The sequence below is a fragment of the Coffea arabica genome, chromosome 1e (assembly GCF_036785885.1).
Source record: "Coffea arabica cultivar ET-39 chromosome 1e, Coffea Arabica ET-39 HiFi, whole genome shotgun sequence".
In the NCBI taxonomy this organism is placed as follows: Eukaryota; Viridiplantae; Streptophyta; class Magnoliopsida; order Gentianales; family Rubiaceae; genus Coffea; species Coffea arabica.
Window position 1 is genome coordinate 53,788,993 of NC_092311.1, and position 24,765 is coordinate 53,813,757.

At 37.1% G+C, this 24,765-nt stretch overlaps 4 protein-coding genes across 13 annotated transcripts; 2 read left to right on the plus strand and 2 right to left on the minus strand.

Moving 5' to 3' along the window:
* Positions 1-73: 73 nt before the first annotated feature.
* Positions 74-2,334, minus strand: LOC113716802 (uncharacterized). Its single transcript, XM_027241265.2, has 6 exons — positions 2,084-2,334; positions 1,782-1,985; positions 1,135-1,446; positions 722-883; positions 506-589; positions 74-357 (listed from the first exon to the last, which is right to left on the minus strand). The coding sequence occupies exons 1-6, from the start codon at positions 2,111-2,113 to the stop codon at positions 250-252; spliced, it is 900 nt and encodes a 299-aa protein (XP_027097066.1). The 5' UTR covers positions 2,114-2,334; the 3' UTR covers positions 74-249.
* Positions 2,335-3,827: 1,493 nt separating this feature from the next.
* LOC113716810 (uncharacterized) lies at positions 3,828-7,208 on the minus strand. 3 transcript variants are annotated; one of them, XM_027241277.2, is made up of 7 exons: positions 6,854-7,208; positions 6,477-6,547; positions 5,921-6,029; positions 5,674-5,756; positions 4,789-4,947; positions 4,529-4,630; positions 3,828-4,283 (listed from the first exon to the last, which is right to left on the minus strand). In XM_027241277.2, the coding sequence occupies exons 1-7, from the start codon at positions 6,924-6,926 to the stop codon at positions 4,131-4,133; spliced, it is 750 nt and encodes a 249-aa protein (XP_027097078.1). In that variant the 5' UTR covers positions 6,927-7,208; the 3' UTR covers positions 3,828-4,130. The 3 variants fall into 3 exon arrangements, with proteins under 3 accessions (XP_027097078.1, XP_027097086.1, XP_071920628.1); XM_027241285.2 differs by having other exon boundaries at positions 6,477-6,560; XM_072064527.1 differs by lacking the exon at positions 6,477-6,547.
* A 1,169-nt stretch (positions 7,209-8,377) lies between these two features.
* On the plus strand, positions 8,378-11,847 carry LOC113716816 (uncharacterized). Of its 8 annotated transcripts, none has more exons than XM_072064531.1 (9): positions 8,378-8,536; positions 8,646-8,718; positions 9,092-9,477; positions 9,690-9,755; positions 9,842-9,934; positions 10,142-10,207; positions 10,522-10,587; positions 11,214-11,273; positions 11,359-11,847. In XM_072064531.1, exons 1-9 carry the CDS (start codon positions 8,393-8,395, stop codon positions 11,524-11,526), a joined length of 1,122 nt encoding a protein of 373 aa, XP_071920632.1. In that variant the 5' UTR covers positions 8,378-8,392; the 3' UTR covers positions 11,527-11,847. The 8 variants fall into 8 exon arrangements, with proteins under 8 accessions (XP_071920632.1, XP_071920634.1, XP_027097100.2 ...); XM_027241307.2 differs by having other exon boundaries at positions 8,495-8,536; positions 9,070-9,477; XM_072064538.1 differs by lacking the exon at positions 8,378-8,536 and adding an exon at positions 8,937-9,002.
* Positions 11,848-21,305: 9,458 nt separating this feature from the next.
* LOC113690023 (adenylate isopentenyltransferase 3, chloroplastic-like) lies at positions 21,306-23,066 on the plus strand. The gene has a single exon (XM_027207852.2). It carries the CDS (start codon positions 21,668-21,670, stop codon positions 22,673-22,675), a length of 1,008 nt encoding a protein of 335 aa, XP_027063653.1. The 5' UTR covers positions 21,306-21,667; the 3' UTR covers positions 22,676-23,066.
* The last annotated feature ends 1,699 nt before the right edge of the window (positions 23,067-24,765 follow it).

Consider the following 24,765-nt stretch of genomic DNA (forward strand, 5'->3'; position numbering starts at 1 on the left):
TTCTTCCTTTTTCCTAATCAATTCCAGCCAGGAAACGAAGTTGGATCATCAATGAGTGAGTGACTGCACAGGGTATGAAAATGCAGGTAAATAAAATATATCCTCACAAATACAAAGGCATACAAATTAAGCAGATTATTCGGTAGATGGTTTGTGGTACAAAAGAAGCGACACAAATGATCAATTAAAGTTTGCCAAGATGTTTTTCAGCTCCAAGCAAATGTAAACTTTCACGGGGGCAAATCAAATTCAGACCAAAATAGAGCCCTCTGTTACAACAACTGCTTTCCCTCGCAGAAGCACTCTTTGATTCTTCTCGTCCACATGCAAATGGAGCACACCACTTCTTGGTGATGCCTGAGTCAGGAGATCGGTTCTTAATAAGTAACGGGATAAAATCCTTGATTTCTACCTCTTCTATTTCTTACTGTCCATATATTCATGTGTTCATGTTCAATGTGAAGAAAAAGGGAAAAGCAGAGAAAGAGAGAGAGAGAGAGAGAACCTGATATGCAACAAAATCGCATTTCCCAAGCTTTTTGCTCCAGTACGGTGCCAAGGCACAATGTGCACTCCCACATACAGGATCCTGAAATTTGGAAAGCAAGTCATCTGACAGGATCCCGACCATAAAATGGATTTTTTTTTTGGTTCATCAGGCATATGGAATCATGTGATTAATTCATCTACAAGAATATTTCACAAGGTTGAAACAAATAACCTCATTGATCCCATATTTTGGGCAGAAGAAGCGACTGTAGAAGTCAAATCCAGATTCAGGGGGTGCAGGTCCTGTTATAATTAGCCCTCTGCCTGGACATCTTTTGATCTCATCAAAAAGTGGTTCTGCTTCTACAACTGCCTTTCCTGATGGGAGCACAACCTACCAAAACATGACCACCATTGTCATTAGCATGTACTTTCTCAAGATTGCTCTTGGGAAATAGTTGATTAACCAAAGTTCTCGCTCTATTTTAATTGAGCATAATATCCTCAGTAGCTACATCATGTTTAAATTAGTAGTTACATCATGTTTAAATTAGTGGTTACTTGAGCATAATATCCTTAGTAGTTAAATCATGTTTGCGAAAGATAAAAGCACATAATGGTCTCTCAAAAAGAGAGGAAACTTACAAGGAGATCCTCTTCAGTAGTTGTCTTATGGATCTCGACCACTGAAGCACCATTCAAGCTTTTAGAGATTTCCGAGATCTCCGCAGAATTAGGTGCAGCAATTGGGACTACAGGGAAATCTAATTCAACAAAGTAGTCCTCTTGGATATCGCCATTTTGATGGTCCATTGAATTTGAGGTTTTGGAATCTGGCACTTTCTTGGCTGTTAAAATTCCTGATAGCGTCAGGAATTCTATCTTATCAGAATTCACCAGACCATAACTGAAGAGAAAATATGAAGCTGCTAACGTTGCATGTCCACAGAGTTTAACCTGCAAATACAGATACAGAAAATGACCAGCACTCGATGGATATCAGATATGTCTTGCTACAATGTGGAAAACTTGACTTCATGCAGTCTTCAGTAGTAGTTGCCTAATTGGAATACTTGACTTCAATATCAAAGCGCCAACTTCTTTTATTTTAGGATCTAAGATTTGGGCTGAAGGGAAAGAGATGCCCAACCACAACACAATGGCAGTACTAGTGCAAAGTACAGATGCGATTCTTTCGGTATTAACATAAAGGAAAATTTTCAAATATCAATATCCAAGACTCAACCTTGAAACTTCCGACTCAAAAGACAACGGAACAGGGGAGGACTGACCTCAGCTACTGGAGTGAACCAACGTAGTTTAAATCTGGGAGTTGTGGACTGTGAGTCAGAGTCGACAATCCGAGTGAGGTAACAAGTTTCCGAGATATTAAATTCGGTAGCAACAGATTGCATCCATTCTTCGTCCTTGTCGTCCTCTAACACACACACTGCCGCCGGGTTCCCCTTGAACGCCTGGTCCGCGAAAGCATCCACCTAAACTTACCCAATTAGACCCAATCAAATTAAGAAGGTATAAACCCTAATTCTGTGATGCGGTAATTGGAATTAAAACGCGAAAGGAGAACGCATACCACGCAGAACTTAACAGGTTTTCTGGCCATACTGCAACAGTATAGAAGCGTTTTGTACCGACTTCACCGGCCTCCTGTCCTCCAGCTAAGTGAGCTACACCACTGGAAAGGCTATACGCTTGGGAGACCGAAGATGTAGGAGAAAGTGCTAAAAGTATTATATATATACAAAATGCCACAGCACATTTTCACGTTCTTTGTCCCATTTTGGCTTTTGCGATTTGTTTCCCAAGCTGATCAATGCAAGCAGCAACTAGCAAAATTGTACTTCTCCACTAATATTCTTGCGCTACAAGCATACGACTGATTGCAATAATTTATTACTATTTCTATATAGGTGATTGTACTTCTCCACCAATAATCTTGCGCTACAAGAACACTACTGATTGCAATAATTTACTATTTACTATATAGGCAAATCCATGAAAACATGCATGATAAAATTTGGTTCCAATCTTTGATCATGTTTTATCTTAAATTCATGTAGGGGTGTGCATCGAATTCGATTTTGGTAGATCGGAACTATGAATTCGAAATTGTCGAAAATTTGATAGTTGGAAATTTCGACATTTTTAAATTATGAATTCACAAATTTCGATTTCGATTTCAATTCTAATTCATTTCGAAATTCGGCATTTTACCAAAATTAGTGAATTGAACTTATAAGTTTATAACATAATTTGCTAAATTAGATGCTATTTTTTGTTCTATACAACTAACTCAATACAAATAATAGTTAGATGTATTATTATATCATATAAATATTTTATACTACATACATGTATCAATATACATGTATATGTATATTATATATACATATTTGAATTCAAAATAGATAGTTGATTTACCGTTTTCGATTCATGAATTCAAAAGCAAAAATTTCGATTTTCTTTCCGCTTTTCGTTTTCTTCGATTTCGAAATTGCGAATTGAAATCAAAATTGGTCGGTAAATCAAATATTTTAGAAATTGCACACTCCCAAATTCATCGTATAACTCATACATAATCATTTGTTAAGGGATAAAATGGTTAAATCTCATTTGTAGTTAAATAAATAAGCTAATCTATATTTACTTTTATTGGTAAAAAAGTAGGACATGGCTTTAATTATATTTATTTTTCTCCTAAAAAGTGGAATCTGATCTTTTTTTTTATACTAAAAATAACTACATGTAAATCACGTAATAATTTTAGGGAGAAGCAAATAAGGAACAACTTTGAGCATTTCTGAACTTTCTAAGGTTGTGTTTAGATTGCATTTTCCATGATTTTTCATGGAAAAATTACTGTAGCGATTTGATGTATGTGAGGGAAAAAGATAATAGGGAAATGTGATCACGGAAAACGACGTAATTTTTCGACGAAAAACCGCAATCCAAACAAGGCCTAAGTTTTCAACATAATTTTCTCAAAATTAAGGGGGTGTAAAGCAAAATGTATGGTAAGTAAGAGAATTCTAATAAAAATTTTAGAAAGAAGTAAGTGAGAAACGACTTAAAAAATTTCAAAACTTTCCAAGTTTTAAACACAATAAAAATATTCTCCAAATTAAGGTGGTGCAACAGCAACTACGCCCCCTTAACTGCACCGCTAATGACAAAGGGCATCCAGTCGCGTCCGTTGATTGATGCGTACTTTGCCAGTTCCACTCGCCTTTGCAAAGACTATGAACCGCCGCCCCTGAACAAGGAATGCGCCAACGCAGAAGCAGTATGCTCAATGCTGTACATGGAAACATTCGGTGTCTTGGCAATTTACTTTTATTCAACTACATATAACAGCTAAGCCTGCATTATTTTCCAGTTAGTCAGTCTCTGAGGAATCTTTTGTTCAGAATCAATTTACAAGAGATACACATTTCACCTGCTATAGGCCTAAATCAAATCTACCCGCATCACGAAACAAATCATTTCAACAACATTTGAACTACAAGCACTGAGTACGTTATTTTTTGGTACAAGGGTTCAATGCCAAACTTGATCTCCATGAACTAAAAGACAATGCACAAATTTGTGCAATAATACATGATCACATAATTGGACAATGATCACGAGATCCCTTCTTTCGCCATCTTGAGAAAGTTACAAAGAGTGATGTTCGGAAGCTCAAAATCACCGGCCTTCTTCTTCCTTATTCTGGTCATTTTCAATGTCTCTGTTCCCTTTGATTGCGTCACTGTTACTGACACCAAGTTGTAGAACTGTTGAACGGGAATTTTGGGGCACAACATCAGACTCATAACTAAATACAGCAGCCGGTTAATGACAACTGCTGCTCTTTTTCTTTTAGGAAAAGAGAGCTAATTTCTTGGCAGGGTAACACCTTTAATGACAAGTTATTGTGATCAACAACTTATCAACATCTAAGGGGAAATAATAATGACTCTTCGATGCTGAGTGCAAATAGTGAGTCTTACATATTAAAGAATCAAGTGGCCAGATATACCTCACAAACACCGTGCAGCAACAACCGGCGGAAAGGATCTTGAACATTTAACTCAAGAACACCACCATCTCCAGTCTCCTTGACAAAGTCCCGGATGCACTCCTAAAACACATAAGAGGATGAGTAAATTAATACAGGAATCATAGACAACATAAAGCATGCAAATAATACAAGATCATCACGACAATAGAGTATATGTAGGGTAATAGATGATAAGAAGAGGAAGTAATTATACTCTGTCTTGTCGATCTCAAGGTTACCTCATATCCACTTATCAATTCTGGAAGAAAGCTACGACGGAAAGCTTCTCTAGTTCTACAATCAACTCTATGCCATGCAGTAAGTACAGCAACCTTGTCTGCATCACCACAACTTTTCTGTTTCATTCCTGAACCTTTGAGGGCTTCTATCATCATCGTCTACCATAAGGACAGAAAAATTTAAAAGAATCAGGCGATATTGCCATATCACAGGCCAAATTCAAAAGGTACAGGAGAATAATACCTAAACAAATAATGAAGTGTCCATATTTTTTTCCTGTCAGAGTGTGCGTGAGAGAGAGAGAGCACAAACAAGCAAAATCTGACACTAGTAAACCTTAGAATTTAGAACATTGCTAACATTTCGTATCAGGCAATATATCCTCCTCCCATCAAATTCCTCAACAACCATACTTTCCTACACCAACGCTCAATTCCAGCAAGCCATATTAAAGAAGATATACCAGCCAACACACACGCACGCGCACACACAAAAATGACAGATACAACATGAAAAATAGCAAGCAAATAAAGAAAAATAAGGAAGAAGACAATGGCATATTTAATTCAATAAGTCACGAAAATGTTAGAGAAAACATATCATCCAACACGGAGAGGTGAACCAAGGGCTAAAGGCATCCATGGTCTTTAAAGTTCATGGCTCACCCACACCTTGTTTACTGATCCCTCAACAAACACATGTACTAATTTTGTTTATCCATGCAAGAGGACTTAATGAATGTAATCTTTATGTAAGATTTAAAGTTAGCAGGAGAGAGCGTAAGTTGACTTCAACAGTGAAAGGACCAATGTAATGCAACCCAAATATCATGCAAAAATAGTTTAGAGATAATGTTCGTAATCATGTGGTAACGAGAATAATACCTCTTTATCCATATCCACGGTTCTAAATTTGTCCCATTCTCCTATATTTGTCATGCTAAATGGGGACAGTGGCACATCATCACCTGTAAGATGAAGCTAGATCAGAAATATTTACAAATTCAGGGCATACTGAATAGTAAGGAAGTTACACCAAGATGACTGCTAACAAATTAAAACTGCGAAAACATATGTATTAAACAGCTGATACAAATCATGACAAAGCTGCTTCCAGAGGGTTGTCTCCTACCCCAAGGCGGTGGAGCAAACAAGCCTCTAATTTCTTCTGCATTTAGACGAGGAACGAGCTCCATTAAAAGGCGATCATTTAACCATCTTCGAGATCTCCGGTTGCTGACCTGCAACAATTTGAGAAAAATCAGGAGGAATATAGCTAAGCAGGGCTGCAATTGAACGTTCACAATTTATGAATCTGATGGCCGAAATGATAGAAACAGAGTGGAATCAATGATTACATCATTTCAAGCATACCATTGACCGTTCAAATTTGCCATGAGATTTGAATCCTAAATTTAGAAAGATTCATGACTAGCTGCACGTCCTAGGCATCCATTCCATTAGATAATCAGATAAAAACATTAAACCAATTTTATCACCTGCAGTGCAATCTAACAGTCTTGAAGATAAATAATAACCTACAAATGCAAGTTGCTACTGCAAACTTAGCCATAACTATTGTTAGTAACTAGTAACTGAAGAACAACAGTATCCAAGCTAGAGATAATAGGGGAAAGATAAAATCTTGCTAAAAGCGCAGAAGAAAAAATGAGAACTTGGGAAGTTACTTTTCCAGTCAAGCTCTCCAGGAACTCGATCTTTTTCTCAATATCCGTTCCTCTGCACTTCTCATTTTCTCCTGCAATTATCCCCTATAGAAAAATCACTGATTTTTCCCAAAAGTCCCAAAAGTATATAATACATCCCGGAAACAGAATAATGTCTGTCGGGAAGACCCAGGGAATCAAGAAAATCTAGATCAGCAAGATTTATACTGGACCAGAAAATAATTTACAAATATCCTAATATCCAAAGCTATTTAAAAACTTGCTTTAACTGGTTCAGACGATTAAAAAGAAACCCAAAAAAAAAAAACCCAAAAAAAAAAAAACCCAATAAACTGGCAGCTGACAAAATGGAAAAAGAATGATGGAAATCGTAGGACCTTTGGGGTCATCAAAGAGGGACTGCCATAAGAGAAGATCTTCTTCTCTCTGCAAAATCTGAGGGGTCGCCATAATTGATATTCTTGAAGTTGACTTTCGAGAGTCTGAGAATTAAAAATCTCTGCTTGTCCTTTGTTGAGGGCGGGCGTTTCGTTGATTCAGCTGCTCCTGTCTGACTTTCTTTATGTGGGATTGAGTAGTTTAGGAGGCAGGGTGGAGAGGAGCAGAAATCAGAATAAAAGGGGAAGGGATTCGGAGGGAGGGAGACGAAGACCAACCAAACACGGTGTGTTATCAGATTCTACTGGGAATATGCGTTGGTGCTCTTTGGTGGGGTCTGGGTTTGCGGCGGGGGGTTGGATTCTATAACGAACAAATTGATACATTTGGCCAACAAATGCCAAAGTTATCCTTGTTTCAGCAACTGGTAAAATGAAAAGGTAAAGGTCTGAATCATCCACCAACAAAAGATGAATGTTGTTACAAAATTTTATAATGAAAAAAAAAATTAAAGAATCATAGATTTTAACTTATCACACTTTACATTTTAAAATTCTTCAATAAATAATATAAAAAAAAAAGCATTTGATAGCATAAAAAGTAAGAATTGCAATTTGTATAACAGGAAAGTCCTTTAATTAAATCGAATTCCAAATGATAAAATGTACCTAGTAAAGTTAAAATACGTGCTTGTACATATGCTTATAGGTCAAGTAGATTTCAGTCTAGTAATTAAAGTTGATATTTTAGGAATTAGAAATCTTGGACCCTCTCTCGCTTCTTAAATTACACTCGCCTCCTTTTATAGAACTTTAAAAAGAAAAGTTAAATAAAAGAAAAAAGCTTAGAGTAAAAGGAAACAGGACAGGGGAGGTTTTTTTGTTACGGCGAGTTGAACTTACTTATGTTTGATATGCAAAAAAGTTGCAAAACCAGAACAAACACGATAATTTATTTAGGTAGTTATTGAAATTTTTGAATAGTCAAGATTTGATCAATCAACTATCAATATTCAAGATTTTACCTATTGAACTATCAAATATGTAAATTTTAGACCATTTCATCTGATTTTAATGTTAATTCTGCGAAATCTAAATGCTCGTATGATTTACGAGATATATTATTAATAGTTATATTTGACAAAGTTAACGATGAAATTAGACGAAATTGTTCAAAATTTATATTTTTAATAGTCTAGTAGATAAAAATATATTATGAATAATTAAATAGCCAAAACTCAACTATTATAAAAGTTTAGTGACTACTTAGATAATTTCCTTGAACAGACAAGTAAGCGGGCATAGCCGTATTAATGGTCTAATGGGTTGATCCCTAACATTAAATAGATGAACCGATTAAGCTCATCAGAGATATAAGGTGTAGTACCGGCCCAAAACAACCTCCAATCTCCTCTTTTAATTGCATTCCCTCCCTGCATTTTATTACTGACAACTGACACAGGAAAGGAGCGCCAGTTGAGAAATGTACGCACAAATACAATACGTGTTTATTAAATATACATATATTTATACACTCCTATGTATTACTCTGAAATTCTCAATGGTCTCTCTCACTGGAGACAGCAGCATCATCAAACTAACCCCATTGCATTCCATTCCAGTCTCCAGTCCGTTGCTAGGGTTTTCTGGCCCTCGCCACTCACCTCTCTCCCGCATCTCCCAGTACGTACTACGTTTACTACATTAGGACTATTGTTGTTTCTTCTTCTTCTTTCTTTTTTTTTTTTCTCAAAACTTTTTTTATTTTACTTTTTTCTTTTTGGAATTACAGCTCTGTGTTCTACTTGATTCAACAATTCGAATTCCCATTTCTTGGGATTCCCTTCTGCTTTTGCAAGTATCAGGTTCTTTATTGGCGTTAAAAGTAATTTCCTTACCATTTGGTGTGTGTCTTTGCTGCCCTCAGTAATCTCTCTCTCGCTCTCTCTCAAGAAGAAACGAAAGATGAGAGAGAGGTGGTAACTGGAATGCTATGGAGATTGTTGACATCCCCCCCCCCCTTTTTTTTTTAACTCTGCTTGCATCTGCATTTGACCCAAAATTTTTTTTTTTTTTTTTCTAGTTTAGTTAGCTTCGTCACCTATGCACCTGGTTGTCTTGATATTCAGATGTTTTGCCTTACGACGAAGTACGACCCACAAATGTTTTCGGTTATTGGATGATTACTGATACCGCAATTTAACTTCTTTTTACAGCTTTTCTTCTCCACTTAAGCAGGTATTTTCTTCCTTGGATTGGAGACAATGGAAGATGAGAGTAATTGCAATGCCTTCCCCTTTACTACCACGACATTAGCCTTTGGTGGCCGTGGGAGCAGCTCCAGCAATAATCACAATGTTTATTATATGCAAGAAGAAGTTGATCATAGCCACTACCTCAACTTTGCAGCCGCAGCAGCTGCTAGCAACGACACTACTCCTCATCATGCTCCTACCACTTTACCCTCCTGGCTTTGCTGCCAGCCAACACCCCAGAATTATGTTCATTTTCTCGCAGAAAATGGGGCCTCCCAAGTCCATAACGAAATACTACCATTCAACAATTCACCTGGATCGTCTGGTTTTACAACCCCTGAGGCTTCTTTTGACATGGTTGGTTACAAGGTAGAGTTACAAACTCCTATGCTTTACCTTCAAACTCTCTCTCTCTCTCTAATGGAGTATTTCCCTTGCTTATTCTGGGCATCATGACACGCCCACACACACAACTCTTTAACAATTGTTTCTCCGTCGTATTTAATTTTCTCAAACACTTCACTTCGTAACTGATGAAAATGGTGCTGATGTTCTGTTTTCTTCAACTGTTCAAATGACAGAGGCCGCACGCTGAAGGAGTACCTCCGAGTAACCTAACAGTCTTAGGATTTCAAATTCCCTCTCAGGTCAAGTTTCTAGAGTTATTTCTTTCTGAAACTTGTGTTGAACTTTTAATAGACCTTAACAAAAGAAGTTTTGCTAATGCAAGCAGAATTCAAATGAAAGTTATGGCACTGCTGCGACTGCTTCTCCTTCCACAGTTCCTAGCAGCACATCAAGACAGAAAGCCGCTACCGCTGATCGTGTGAGCTTCAAATCTCTTAACCAACTGTATTTACAAGCAAGCTAGTTGTTCCTTTGACCTGTGTGCTTAGCAGCATTCTATTATGTCTCTTGATAGTTCTTTAACTTCTTTTTAGGAATTTTATTCCTCCATAGTACTATAATTCTTCCATTTGGCCTTGTGGATCCCGAGTTAGCAACTTATCTTCGTCGCTGGCTTTTTATGCAGCGTCGCAGGTTGAGGATTTCTGAGGGAGTTGAGGCGTTACAGGAGCTCCTTCCACATCCAAGAGAGGTAATACATTTTATTGATCTGGACCAAGGAGCAAAGGAAAAAGCCTTCATAAATGTTGTTGAAACTTTTTGTTTGAAGTATGGCAGAATATATATATATCTATCAAGAAGTTGTAGCTTTGGCACATGATGGGTGCTTAACCACTGCAGACATTGGCTTCTGTAGCGATCATTGACCGCCTTTTAACATCTTGCTGAGCAGTGTTTTTCTGGTCCTAACTACATGATTTTCACATGGCCTGCCCACTTCCTGCTGCATGAAACACATGGATTGTTGCCTGTCGTTAAAATAAATTGTTTCTCTTGGTTTTGCAGGGTGGTAAGGCATCTGTACTGGATGATATTATTGATCATATAAAGTATTTACAATTTCAAGTAAAGGTATATCTGCGTCTATCATTTGTTTCTTAGTAGAACATTGCATATTGCATAGCTCAGATGTCTGCTGATGTAAGTCCAATAAATAATCCACTGAATCTTGTGATGCACAAAATCTGCATTGGCCTGCTTTTAGTTGTTTTACAAGGTTGGCTTTCAGATACAGAGTCTGGTGCTTTCTAAAAACAGGTAGTTTTCCAAAAGCTGCGGAACATGAGATAATAGTTCAAATGGTGTTTGTGGAAATAATTACAGCTAGCGACAATAATTGTTTATCTGCAGTATTTGGATAGAGTGGTTTGCCTCTTGTTTCTGCTAATCCTGAAGAATTGAAGATGCTCAATATTATGATTATGAGATTAGATGCCACCGAATGGTTCTTGCATTGTTTGAAAGAGTTTATTTAGATTATTTGGTTCATCGTCGAGGATTGGAGGATCTCTTCATGCCATGTGGGGTGTCTTCAAATTTGAGATTCTCTTTAGTATGCTATAATATGCTTGCACTAAACTACCATTAAATTTCTGCCAATGGCAGATTTAGTGCCAGGTTTTCTCTGTTTTTTTTTTTAAATAATTAATTATGCAAGTGTTTATGAACTAGCCCTTGCCCAAATTTGACCTGCGCAGGAACTGAGTCAAAGCAGGTTGGGAGGAGAATCATCTTCAACTCCATTCATACTGCTTGAGGTATGTTCCTGCATCCACCTAGCTAAAATCTAAAAAACATATATAATGATGTGTAAGGATGGCATGTCATTCTTGCTATGTGCAGGGTTATGGCCATTTCCTTCTTCGTGACCAGATGCAGAATGAACCTCTGGAAGAGATGATGGGGAGGCTGCTGGAGGTGAATCCATTGGCTGCAACACAGCTGTTGGAGAGCGGAGGCCTTATTGTGATGCCAATGTCTTTGGCTGAGGGGTTACGCCCCCAAAACTAGAATCTCCACACGCAGGACCACCTGTAATTTTCGACATGTAGTTGGCACTCCAATTTCTTTGTTTTGGTGTACACCCCTAATCACCACCAGCCCCTCCAAGAATCAAAGAAGATCGAAGTCAGACATCTTATACTGCCACACGGTTGGCGACGCAGAATCCTTGAAGGCAATTGCTTACTAAGCAAAGTTGAGATTGGTTGATTATCTGATGGAAGCTATATGTTAAACCGTATTATGCTTTTAGTCTTGGTCAGTGCTTTGACAGTATCTGCTAATTCATATCTTATAGTAAACAAAGTTGGAGCTATGCTCTTTCTGTCACTATCTTCATCACCGTATTGCCTTCCTGTTTCCGGGCACGCTTACCGCAGCTTAAAAGAAGCATTACCCTCGTCTCTCTCCCCTTCTTCAGAATGCTCCTAAAGTTTCTAGGCAATAATAATGTCTTTTTCCTTTCAGATAGATAATTACGCATTCATCTGCATTCGGGGTTGCACGTTTGCTGTTTAGAACGTTTATAACGTTAATAAGTACTAGGATCGAAGGGTCAAGTAATAAAACAAGAAAGTTATTGGCTGATAGGGCTGGGGATTCAATAGTTGGTTGGCGGAAAAGAGTGCTCGGGGCGTGGAGTGGAGTCGAAAGCTTCACGCTAGGCCTTCCCCGCGGAAGGGAATGGATTCAAATCTTCGCTTTTGGGCCGATGATGGTTCATATGTCGGACTCCGTCTGTGGTTGACCTGAGTTTTCAACGGGAAAGAATTCTGTGCCTGTGGTTGCACTTGCAACAGTAGTGAATCACGAAACTTGGTCTGGGCTACCAAAAAGAAAACCATGTGTGAAGGAAACCAGATGGCGCGGCTTGAGGCCCCCAGAATGGCCAACTGAAAAAGAATGGAGAGACCAAAAGCAGCTGCATTTGGGAAAAATGGCTAATTTCGTCCCTAAATTTTTTATGGGTAAAAAATAAAAAAGCCCCCTGTGGTAAGTCTAATACACAGAAAAGCCCCCTATGGTTTCAAAATATACAACACGATACCTCATGCTTTGAACTAAATTGTAAAGGTGACGGAATCCGTTAAATTTAACGGAAATGACTTATTGGAACCTAAAAAAAAAATTTTATACTTAATTTTTATCAAATATACCTATTCTACCCCTTAACCCTCAATTCTCTCTATTTAGAGAATAAAACAAATGATTTTTTTGAGCTGTCTTTTGCTTAATTATATCAGGGTATTTTGGTCATTTTGTCCATTTCCGTTAACTTTAACGGATTCTGTCACCTTTACAATTTAGTTCAAAGCATGAGGGGTCGTGTTGTATATTTTGAAACCATGGGGGGCTTTTCTGTGTATTAGGTTTATCACAGGGGGCTTTTTTGTTTTTTACCCATTTTTTATTAGTATCGATTTAGTCCTTGACTTTTATTTCTGACTAATTTGATACTTGAACTTATCTCGCAGTTCTAATTAAGGGCTTTCGCGGTGGCACCACTACCTAAAATTGATTTGACTCCTAATTGACTAATTAAACAGGAGTATTATCACGAGAATGTAATAAAACAAGTAAATGGTATAACAAAATCACCAAATAAAACTTTTAAATCGTGTAAAAAATCACTAGATAAAACTTTTTTAAAGTTTGATATTGTGATTTTTTACACAATTTACTTAATTTTTTATAACCCCATAAGTGATGTTTCTAAAATACACTTCTTTAACTGGTCAATTAAGAGCTAAATTAGTTTTAGGTGGTGAAGCCGCCACAGGAGTCCTTAATTGGAAATGCAAAATAAGTTCACATATCAAATTGGCTAGGAATAAAAGTTAGGAACTAAATCAACACTAATAAAAAGTTTAGAGATGAAATTGTCTATTTTCCCCAGCATCTGTGTGGAATTTCAACTACACATTGGCAGATAGCTCAGAGAGATCACGAAGAAAGGAGCTTATTTTGATCCGCATTCCACTCCACACCAAAAAATGGGGACAAAAAGGACAAGAAAAAGTCAAACACAGAGGATAAATAGGGTGGCCACTAGTTGGACCAAGTCTCACGCTCTCCACTCTCCAAAAGGATAGAAGCTTTGGGCTAATTCCTTAAAATATACGTATAAAAAAAAATTATCCGTCAAATGCATGTCTGATTGAGGTGCTTTCTTATTCTATACGGGCCGTGCTGACTCAGCACGACCGAATCACAAAAAAATCTATCCGGTCAACATCCAATTTGGGTTGAGCATTTGTGTCAGCGGACGTGCTGACTGGGCACGTCCGCACCTGACACAAACCTGACACAAACCTGTTTGTGTCAGGTGCGGACGTGCCCAGTCGGCACGTCTCGCTGCTCTCGCTTTCTCTGTCTCATGTATAGCATAGCAGCTCCTCCTCCTGCTTGCATTCGTTCCTTCAGTTTGGCTTCGGATTCGGTGAAAGCAGCCACTGCTTGGCTTCGTTCCTTCTATCAGGTGCGGAGTCGTTGAAAGCAGCCCGTGGTTAGTCAGTTTTGCTGAAGACAGAGACGATGAAGGCTTGAAAAAATTTGTTGGCCGAAACTTTATTTAATAGGGTGGTAGTAGTACAACTTCTGTTCGTTAATTTTGATAGGTTGCAGAAAGTATACTCAGGCAGCTCCATCAGGTTCATCTGTGCTTCGTCACCTTGATTAGTTAATTTTTAAAAAATTGAGATTGAATGGTGGATAATAATATTAATTTGTATTATGTTAATTAAACATGTTAAGTAATTATGTTCATTATTTATATTATGTTAATTAAACATGTTAAGTAATTATGTTAATTATTTATATTATGTTAATTAAACATGTTAAATAATTATGTTAATTATTTATATTATGTTAATTAAACATGTTAAATAATTATGTTAATTATTTATATTATGTTAATTATTTATGTATTTACATGTTATATTATACTGTCATCAAATGACATTAATTAAACTTGTTTTCTGCATTGTGTGTTGTTGTTATAGTTTATTAATTAATAGTTAATGTAAGGTGTGATAATTTATTTATAATTTTACAATATTGAAGTGTTAAAAAAGAGTTAACTAGTGTATATAGTGATATAGTGTTGTCGACTACGACTTATTGTTTAATCGTATAATTTTTGGCGAATTACTATGTAATATAATTCATATAGGAATACTAGAAATATCTAATTAAAATTATTGCTTTTTACATGCATAAAATATATTAATTAACTAAACATAAGAAATTTTTGGATTGCATAAAAAAATGAAGTAATATGCAAATATTAATAAAAAAAATTTTGGATTGATATTGATGTAGATGAATATTTCATGTACGTAGTAGGACTTTTGTAAGATATCATATATGCTGCGTGCAAGGTAAAAAAATAGTTAAAATAATTATCCAAAATATAGTTAAAAATGTAGTTAAAATATAGTAAAAATATAGATGCAAAAATGTTGTCTCGAAAAAATAATTATCCGAATTGGTTGTATTATTATGTATGCCAATCACAATCACAAAGCGATTATAATAATTAATTTCTGTTTATTAGAATACATGAATCGTTCGTTAATTAACAACTATTATGCATTTAATAATAATTTAATAATAATACATGTGGAAAAGACATCTAGGGACATGAATCATGAGGTTAGGTTAATGTATTTATTTTAAATATTAATGAAATGAAGTATATTTGGGATTATGATTAAAATTTAGTTTAATCAGGTTAATTTGAAAATTAAAGTACAAAATTTAAAGTACCAAATTAAAGTACCCTAACTCTAAAAATCCTAAAGCCTAAAACTTTTTTTTTTTTAAATGTTGTGCGAGAGACCTTTGTGTTAGCACACCTGACACAAAGTCAGGTGCGGACGTGCTGACTGCTGCTGACACAAATGCTCAGCCCAAATTGGATGTTGACCGGGTAGATTTTTTTGTGATTCGGCCGTGCTGAGTCAGCACGGCCCGTATAGAATAAGAAAGTCCTTCAGTCAGACGTGCATTTGACGGATAATTTTTTTTTATACGTATATTTTAAGGAATTAGCCGAAGCTTTGCCTTTGCGGGAAGTTTCATTGAACCATTTGTTGCTTAAGGACATCATTTGTTTCAAAGGTGTCCGGAACCTCAATTTTCCAATGGCCGGTCAGTGATGTGGGGATGCTCATCGTCTATGTCAAACCAGTTGTCAAGCACTCGGGATTTAATCAGCAAGAGCTAGGCTATATATATATATATAGACTTTTTTATTTATATTATTATAATAAAATATTTTAAAAATATCTTTAAAAACAGCTAATCCAACCAAAAACCATCGAAACAGCGGCCTTTTAGGAAGGAGATGCAGCGATATGACATGACAGGATGATTGTCACAATGAAAAGTACAACCTTTTGTCCTCCGATGGTACACCACCACCTCCTCCAACCGCCCCTTCTCACAATGACTGCGACCCAGGAGAACATTTTTGAGTTTGTTTGGATAAGAATTTATTTGGATGATTTATTTGAGATATTTACTATAACACTTTTTGTGATGTGATGTATGTGAGATAAAAAGGTGATTGATAAGATAAAAAGGTGATTGGAATTTGTGAAAACAAATTTTGCAAACCAAATTATCTTTGTCCAAACAAACTCACTTTCTTTCCCTCTTCCCTCTTCTTTTCTCACTTCCCACAGGCCTCCGCCCCCACCCCTTCCCCCCCCTCCCCCAAAAATCACCGAGGGTCGTCGCCCTTTTATGAGTTTATCTGATAATTTCTCTCAAAAATATCTTCTTTTTTTTTGTCAGCAATGATACATTTGTATAACATACTTTATCCTAATTTAGGGGGAGGGGGAGCGTAAGGAGGTTGTGGTTGGGGGTTAGTGGGTATACAGATCCAACCCTTATATTTTTTTCGCTGCACATGAAATTTGAACCCTCACCTACAGTCCAAGAAGAGACTTAAACCCCTCTCTGATGGCCACTGAGCCATTGGCCCAGTGGTTCCCTCAAAAACATCTTCGTTTCCCAATATTTTCACCAGACGGATTACTTTTGGTCGCTCCTGGATTTTTGTCAATAACTACTTGGCTGAGCTATGTGGACCGGTGCTTATTTCGAAGGAAATTTTGTAAATTGATAAATGTAAAATAGTTCTAGTAAGACTTGAAGAAGGATCCGTTCTTGTGAGCTTCACTTTTCTTTTTTCTTTTTTTTTCTCTATGCTAAAAAGTAGAGTATGAAAAGTGATTCCGAAAGTTGTTTGAAATTTTGAGCGCATCTATTTCTTGACTTCCAAGTTGGAAAAACGAAAAGTTGCTTCCCCGAGAGCGAATTTTTTCTTTTTCTTTTTCTTTTTTTATTAATGACTGAGCATCTTCTGATTTTGACATTTTAAAATACTAGACAAATTAGTCAAAGAACATCTGCAGATACCTTAAGATTTTGAAAAAAATTATTCTAATAATTGATACTAGACTGTGAGTAAACTAGAAGAAGACGAGCTGTTCATTAGGTGAATTTTTGTTTCTTCAAGTCTATTGGTATTTGGCAGTAGTTGTCACAATACTATTATACTGATAATAATAATATAACACAAGATAATTGACGGAAAATCATTTGCTCACGCACGATTGCAACTCCCACTTGCACACGGAATCGAATCGAAGGTAAGTTGATACTAGGAAGGGACCCATCCATCACCATCAACTAGTCCCTGTTTTTCAATTTGCCATCTGTCAGAATCAACTTTTTAGCGGATTTTTTGGTCGTTAACGATAATATCTATATAATCTAATCTATCTTATTCTATAAAAAGGAGGATCAATAAAAGGGACTAACAAATATATAAATCTGACTAGAAAGGAGACTCAGTAAAAGTAGGCATGGCCATGGTTTCACTTGGAACCGGGAACCGGACCGGAACCGAACCGTTTGGAATCGGACCAGAACCGGAACCAGAACCGTGGAACCAGAACCGTAGTAGAACCTTGGATAAAGGTTCCGGTTCTGGTTCTCTAAAAAATAGAACCAGAACCAGAACCGCCGGTTCCAGAACCGTTAAAAAATTTAAAAATAATTAATATAAAAAATAATAAAAGTAAAGACATCATGATGACCTTGGTCACCATGATGCCACCACAATTTTTGCTCTCGGGGGCTCCTCCTGACTTGCACAAAGGTCCTCAGGCTCTCAACGGAAGAAAGAAACAAAGCAAAGGATAGAAAAAAAACAAGAAAGGTGGCTGCCTGCTAAATTTGACAAATTGGGGGTTAGGGTGAATTACAAGTTTACAATGTTACAATTCAACGTTGTAATTTTGTCCAAATTTTCAATACAACGTTACAAATTTGGAACGTTACAATACAACGTTCCAAATTTTTAATTTCATTTTGTCCTATAAATAAGACTTGAAATTTTATTTTCTACTACACCAAAATCAATCTTCTCTCTTCCATCTCTAAACTACTCTCAATTTCTTCATCTATTATCTATTTATTATTTCGTACTTTGTAGAATAATAATAAAATTAAAATATGATATTTATTTTGTATTTATTTTTTTACATTTTATTTAAAATTTTAAATATATTGTTATATTCGTATTAAAATTGGTAAGGATAAGAAATCAAATAAAATTGTATATAACCATACGGAACCGGAACCAGAACCAGAACCATAAGGAATCGAAATCAGAACTATGCGGTTCTGGTTCTACCTTTTTGAAGAACCAGAACCGCCGGTTCTGGAACCAGAACCAGAACCATCTTATATGGTGCGGTTCTGGTTCTACCCCTTTGAAGAACCAGAACCGGCGGTTCTGGAACCGTGGCCATGCCTAAGTAAAAGGAAATGTTCTGACAACCTTTTTAAAATTTTTTTATTACTAATAATGTGATATTCGAATATCCGACCTACCGCTCCCGACTTTGGTGGCCACTAGCTTTGGCTCATTGGTTGACTTTTTGGCAGATAAGGTTGGTCAACTTTAAGGTTGATTCAGAAAAGATAAGAGAAGGGTTCCATTACGCCAGTAAAAAGGTGGATCGGGATTCCGACTTCCATTAATTACGCATCAGGAGCAATTAGAGTTTTAGTAGTAGTACTAGTGAGTTACAGTAATCTAACGATCATGCTCCTCCTCATTTCGCGGTAATTAATTAAGAGTTTCCAAAATTGTAATAGCTGGTTAGCTAGCCCCCCCGTTTCTCCTTGCATATTGGAGCTTCTACTTCATTTCAAAGCAACGCATTAATGTGATCGAATTTCTACTAAAAAAAGCATATTTATATTTTTTATTTGCTTTGGCCGTTTTTCGACCCTAGGAAAAAAAAAGAAGGGATTATCGTGTCTCTTGAATCAAAAGAAAAGTTGAAGAGATGTATTTTATATCATCTTTTTTTTTTAACAACTTAGTTGAAAACGTGGAGTGTGTTTGGATTATAAATTATTTGAGATAATTTTGTGAAAAAGTACTGTAGCACTTTTTTGATATGATATATGTGAGATAAAAAGGTGATTGAAAAATGTGTTGATGATGCAAGCAAATCAGTGTGTGTAAATAAGATGTAAATAAAGTGAAATAACGCACAATCTAGCGACCTGTCCAGCAAATAAAAGCAACTCTGTGTATGGAGAAGTTTTATGCAGAGAAAAAACTAGAATTAAATCCGAATAATGCTCCTTTTCTTTTAGTCTTACCATCATATCCTTACCACAATCATGAAAAATGGAAGTATCGATCCCACCCACTGTAGAGCTTTTGAAAGGAATCTCCGTTGCTTTACTTCTTGGAGAAACACAGAATCGAGTTTCTATTTCTGTACGAAAACTAATGAATCCGCAAATGACAATTTATAATATTTTGTGATGAGATTCTTTATGGTCAAGGAAACAGAAGATCAACAAGTAAATTCTCGGGTAGTTTTAAAAGGAGAGTTCTTAGATAGCGCGAATTGTAAAACATCGTATTTATTAAATATATTCGTTAATTAAAAAAAAACCCGGGCAGATAGAACAATGATGCATTGTGAATGTGTTTTTTTTTTTTTTGAGGAAACAATCCATTTACTAAATTCATTTTTTTATCATTTGGGAAGATGTTTGAAAACCAAGTACTATCTTTTAGAAATTGATTTTGAAAAATCCCACCTTTTGAGATTTTACTCGAAGATGAACGAATTAAGTTAGATGCTCGATCAAATCGGAACTACACTCTTAAAAACTCCTTAAATTCTGTTTGATCGTTGCTAAATTTGCAAGCAAATGAGAATTTTGAAATTTCAAGATATCTCCAACCATACGAACTTCATTCAAGACACTCGGTGTTTATGACATTTGTGAAACAGAAAAGAGAGTGAGTAGTTCTTGACAGAAGCTGGCTTTCATAGTACAAGAAAAGATCAGACTATAAGCTAGGAATTAATCACAGTAAGTATCTGGGACGAATGTTGCAGATGAGCTTAAGCATGATTACTGATTAGTTAAGTTGAGGGTCAGAGTCCAGTCCACCATAAATATTCCACCAGGTGTGTCAGTTTGGTATTTGCTGCTTGACGCGGGAAGCCAAAGTCACAGGGCGACTGACGTTGGAGAATATATATAGCCTGATAGGGATATGCTTAACTTTGTTGCTAGGCATGTTAATGGGTCGGGTCTTATCCAAACTAACTCAGATCTAATATATCTAGGTAGGGTTTGGATTTAATTTCTCAAATTCAGATCCTATCCAGACCCAGACTCAGACCCTGTAAGAGAGTCGTGGGTCTGGGTAGGGTCTGATTTTCTAGAATTCATATTAAATCCAGATCCATACCAGGCATTACTCAAACCCATATATATTTTAATTAAATAATATATATTAGTAAATTTATAAAATAATATAATATTTTATAGCTATTGGATCGAATACAGTAAGATTTTATAGTATCAGAATTTGCATTTAGTGTTGGTAGTTAGGTGATTGATGAAACTCGTGCCAAATTGCTTCTAGATGTGGTTGAAACATTAATGATTACTGATGATTGAATTGAATAAAAAAAAATGAGTAAGTGTTTATAAATTTTCTTATTCTATTATTTATTTGCCATCGGTCCTTAGTCAAATGACTTTTATATCATTCAGTCTTTTAGTGCTGGATTGCGAGACATTTACCAACATTGAGGTTTAAATAAGAAAAGAGGTAAAAAATTACATTTCTTTAATAAGACTAAATATTTTATATATGTTATGGTTGTTTTCTTTTTTAAAAACTAATCTTAGTTGTCATTGTAATTGGTACCAACTTTTTCAAGAAAATGAGAAAAGGTAAAGACAAACAAATAAAATATCGGATGTGTATGCAGTTGAATCTTTTAAAATATATAGAAATAGTTAATAATAATTCTTTCTTTGAGTTCACAGTATTACATTCAACTTGTTGAATGTTAATTTTATTATTTGAAAACAAAAATTGGATGGTATTTATATTATTTATGAATTCTATATATTTTAATTACATTTTTACTTTAATATGTTCAGAAAACACGCATGGATACCCATTGGGTACCTAAATCCATAAAGGTTTGAGCATGAACTTACCTTTTCAGATCTAAAAGGGTCTGAATTTAGGTTTGAGTCTAATTAAATTAAATGGGTTTGAATCTGGATCAAAGGGACCCAACCCAAACCCTATCAATTGACATGCCTATTTTGTGGCTAATCTTTGGCTCCTTTTTCTCCTCTTCGGTTTCGCGCATATATACCTGAAATCTTCTTCGCATTACGCCTATTTATAGATTGATTGATATCTAGCCTTGTTTTTCATCTTACCGGCGCCTTCTCCTCCATATCAATTAGTGCTACTGTTTCTAGTGGGGGCTGACGGCTGAGGGGAGCAACAAAACAATTGTCACTACTTTCCTATATATGGCATAAGATAAGCTGCCTATCAACTACCGTCCCCTGACCCTCCCCACCACATTTTTGAGGCGCCGCGTCACTTGATATGTATATATATATATATACGTATATAATGCGACATCAACTGATCCGAATGCTAGGAAGGATTATTCATCGCATATAGTCTGGTCTTCTGGCTTTGTTTTCTGCGTCTGCATAATTTAATTTCTCATCCCCGATCAATCTCCACTGTACCATCTGTATAAATAGTTACACAATGACGATGAGCTCAATGTCGATGCTGAATCCAAAGCCGCCACCTTTACGGCGCCTTCCTACCAGTGCCAGTGGTGGGCTTGACATGCAACTCCTCATCCATCAGCGGCCGCAGCGGTTAGACAATGTTGTGGTGGTCATGGGAGCTACCGGCACCGGCAAATCAAGACTCTCCATCGACCTCGCCACCCGTTTCCCTGCTGAAATTGTGAACTCCGACAAAATGCAAGTATACAGAGGGCTTGACATTGTCACCAATAAAATCACTGATGACGAGCGTCGCGGGGTCCCGCACCACCTGCTAGGAGTGATCGATCCTAATGCGGATTTTACTGCTACAAGTTTCTGCAGCAAGGCTTCGGCCGTCACCAAATCTATAGTCGGCCGGGGCAAGCTTCCAATCATCGTGGGGGGCTCCAATTCTTTTGTGGAGACCCTGATCGAAGGTGGTGAGGGCCGGTCGAGATACAATTGTTGCTTTCTCTGGGTGGACGTGTCATTGCCCGTGCTACATTCCTTCGTATCCGAGCGAGTGGATCGGATGGTTGAGAAAGGAATGGTGGATGAGATAAGGGAAATTTTCAACCCGGATAGTTGCGATTACTCGAGAGGCATTAAAAGATCAATTGGGGTGGCTGAATTCGATCGGTACTTTCGAGCTAAACCATTTTGCGAGGCCAGGCTGCGAGAGGAAGCCATAAATCAGACCAAGGCTAACACGTGCAAACTGGCCTGTCGCCAACTGGATAAAATCATTCGACTGAGAAATGTGAAGGGATGGAAAATCCACCGGCTAGATGCTACCGCAGCGTTCAGAAAACGTGGCGAAGAAGCGGATAAAGAGTGGGAGAATCTTGTGGTGGGTCCCAGCACGAAAATCGTCTCTAGATTCCTGTACAACCATGCCACCGTCACAAGTGCGCAGGTGAGGTTGGGGGTGGGGAAGGCGGTGCCGGTGGCAGCTGCTGCAACTCACCAGAGAACGAGTTGCACTGTTATTAACTTATAATCATGCGGTGCCGGTGGCAACTATGCTACATGATGCAGCAAAGTTTTGGCGATGTTGATGTCTGCTGAATTAAGTAGTAGCCGCAGTAGTAGTAGTAGCCATTTTCGTCTAGTGACCACACCTGACAGTTTGAGTGTTGACACTGCACTGCACTAGTAGTAGTAGTATGATATCATCGTCTTTTCGGTTTAGGTCACATCTGTACACTACAGGATTTATCATCTTGCCCCTGTAATACACTAATACTTTGCAGTAGCGTCAAATAATCGAGCCCTGCTGTCCACCTCTCTGCCCATTGACTGGGCTGTAATATGAGATCGCTTGTTCTCTATGGTTGTGTGATGAAGAGGAGAAAATATTGCTGGTTATACAAGGTCAGTTAATTAATACAGTACTACTACCTCCAATTTTTCTTTTGTGAAAAAATAAATAAATGCTAGCTTTGTCTCAGGAGTGGTTATTCTATTGTTTGCTCCGCGAAGGGAAAATATTATTGAGGACACGACATGGATGGGGTTAGGATCTCTCCGTTGAAATTCTCTCCATTTATTCATATCCAAATTTATATAACATTATACAATTATACGATTGTGTCATTACTTTTCTTTTGATCTTTAAATCAATATGTTAAGAAATCTTTTTTTTTTTCTTTTTGAGAATGTTTCGACATTTGAATGGTGAAATATGGGTCAAAATTTGCAATGATTAATCAAACGCAAAACTCGGTCAATTCATATGAAATTTTGTGTATAACTAACACAAGTAATAAAATAAATTATAAACTCGCTTTTCAAAAATTAACAGCTAGAGTTGCTTTTCAAAAATAGTTTTTAAATTAATTTTATTAGGATGTAATGAAGAGAATATATTGGAGAGGAGCCTAACCTCACTTGGATGAACCCAATGTTGTGTATTGATATCATCTTGTCCTCAGTTGGCTATCAGAGGAGACTCCCTGGGGGCGCCGAAGAAATATAGGGCCTGTTTGGAACCTGAATTTTTTGGGAGTTTATCTAAAATTTTATTGTAGTACACTGTAGAAGTTTTTGAAAAAATTTGTGTAGAAATTTTTGTAAGATGAAAATTTTTTTTGTAGAAGTTTTTGTAATGTGAAAAATTTTGTAGAAGTTTTTAAGGAGAAAAACTTTTTTTTTTTTCTCTTTCTCTTTTTCTTCTTCTTCTTCTTCCCCGTTACCAGCCCCCCTCCCAGCAGCAACGCAGCACCCCTACCCCTCCCCTTCCCTTTCCTTCCCCTGCCACTCCTCTTCTCCCTCCCCCGCCACCCCCTCTACCCGCCACCCCTTTTTCTCCTCCCCTCACCCATCCCCGTCACCCTTAGCAGCCCCGTCGCCCTCCCTTAGTTGCGACCTGGTCGCGCGACCAGATCGCAGCCCCCCTCCCCTCCACTTTTGCGATCTGGTCACGGGACCAGATCTGGTCGCGGGAGGGGGAGGGTTGCGAGGGAGGGAAGAAAAAAAAAAAAGAGGAAGGTAGTCAAACTGGATAAAGGGGGAGGATGGCAGGGAGAGGGAGAAAGGCCAAAAAAAAAAGGAAATGGCGCGGGAGGTGGTGGTGGTCGGCGATGGAGGTGGTGGACGGGTTGGGATAGTGAAGGAAGAAGAAAGCCAAAGGGAAGGGAATTTTTTTTATGTGTGTTTTGTGTATTGGGTTGGGATGGTGGAGGAATTTGTGTGTGTTTTGTGTATTTTGAAGTGTGTAGGTAAAAAACTTTGAGAAGTTTTTTGAGGTTCCTGTAGCAAAAATTGTTAAAAAACTTGCCCAAAAAACTAGCTTCCAAACAGGCCAATAGTCAAAGGTTATTTAGCTTCTTTCGAATCTCTTAATAGATTAGATTAGATTAGATAGTTCCATTACTCTTTCCTTTTCCCAGTACAAGACTAATTGTACCAATATCTTGTCTGGCTTACAATTAATGTCATCCATGCTAAGAGTGGCATTTTTCTAGCCTATTCTTCGAGAAAATAGTACTCGTGACATTTAATGCGTGTTCCTCGATAACTCAAATTCAACTAGGACTGCTCACGGCTAGGATTTAATGCGTGTTCCTCGATAACTCAAATTCAACTAGG

Excerpts from the sequence above, each read along its gene's own strand:
- LOC113716802 (XM_027241265.2), bottom strand. The coding sequence starts at position 2,113 with ATGGCCAGAAAACCTGTTAAGTTCTGCGTG. Across the intron at positions 1,447-1,781 it reads GGTTCACTCCAGTAGCTGAG|GTTAAACTCTGTGGACATGC; the intron begins GTCAGTCCTCCC and ends CTGTATTTGCAG. Across the intron at positions 358-505 it reads GCGATTTTGTTGCATATCAG|GCATCACCAAGAAGTGGTGT; the intron begins GTTCTCTCTCTC and ends CTCCTGACTCAG.
- LOC113716810 (XM_027241277.2), bottom strand. The coding sequence starts at position 6,926 with ATGGCGACCCCTCAGATTTTGCAGAGAGAAGAAGATCTTCTCTTATGG. Across the intron at positions 6,030-6,476 it reads TGGAGAGCTTGACTGGAAAA|GTCAGCAACCGGAGATCTCG; the intron begins GTAACTTCCCAA and ends AAATTGTTGCAG. Across the intron at positions 4,948-5,673 it reads CCGTGGATATGGATAAAGAG|ACGATGATGATAGAAGCCCT; the intron begins GTATTATTCTCG and ends TCCTTATGGTAG.
- LOC113716816 (XM_072064531.1), top strand. The coding sequence starts at position 8,393 with ATGTATTACTCTGAAATTCTCAATGGTCTCTCTCACTGGAGACAGCAG. Across the intron at positions 10,208-10,521 it reads TCCTTCCACATCCAAGAGAG|GGTGGTAAGGCATCTGTACT; the intron begins GTAATACATTTT and ends TTGGTTTTGCAG. Across the intron at positions 10,588-11,213 it reads ATTTACAATTTCAAGTAAAG|GAACTGAGTCAAAGCAGGTT; the intron begins GTATATCTGCGT and ends TGACCTGCGCAG.
- LOC113690023 (XM_027207852.2), top strand. The coding sequence starts at position 21,668 with ATGACGATGAGCTCAATGTCGATGCTGAATCCAAAGCCGCCACCTTTA.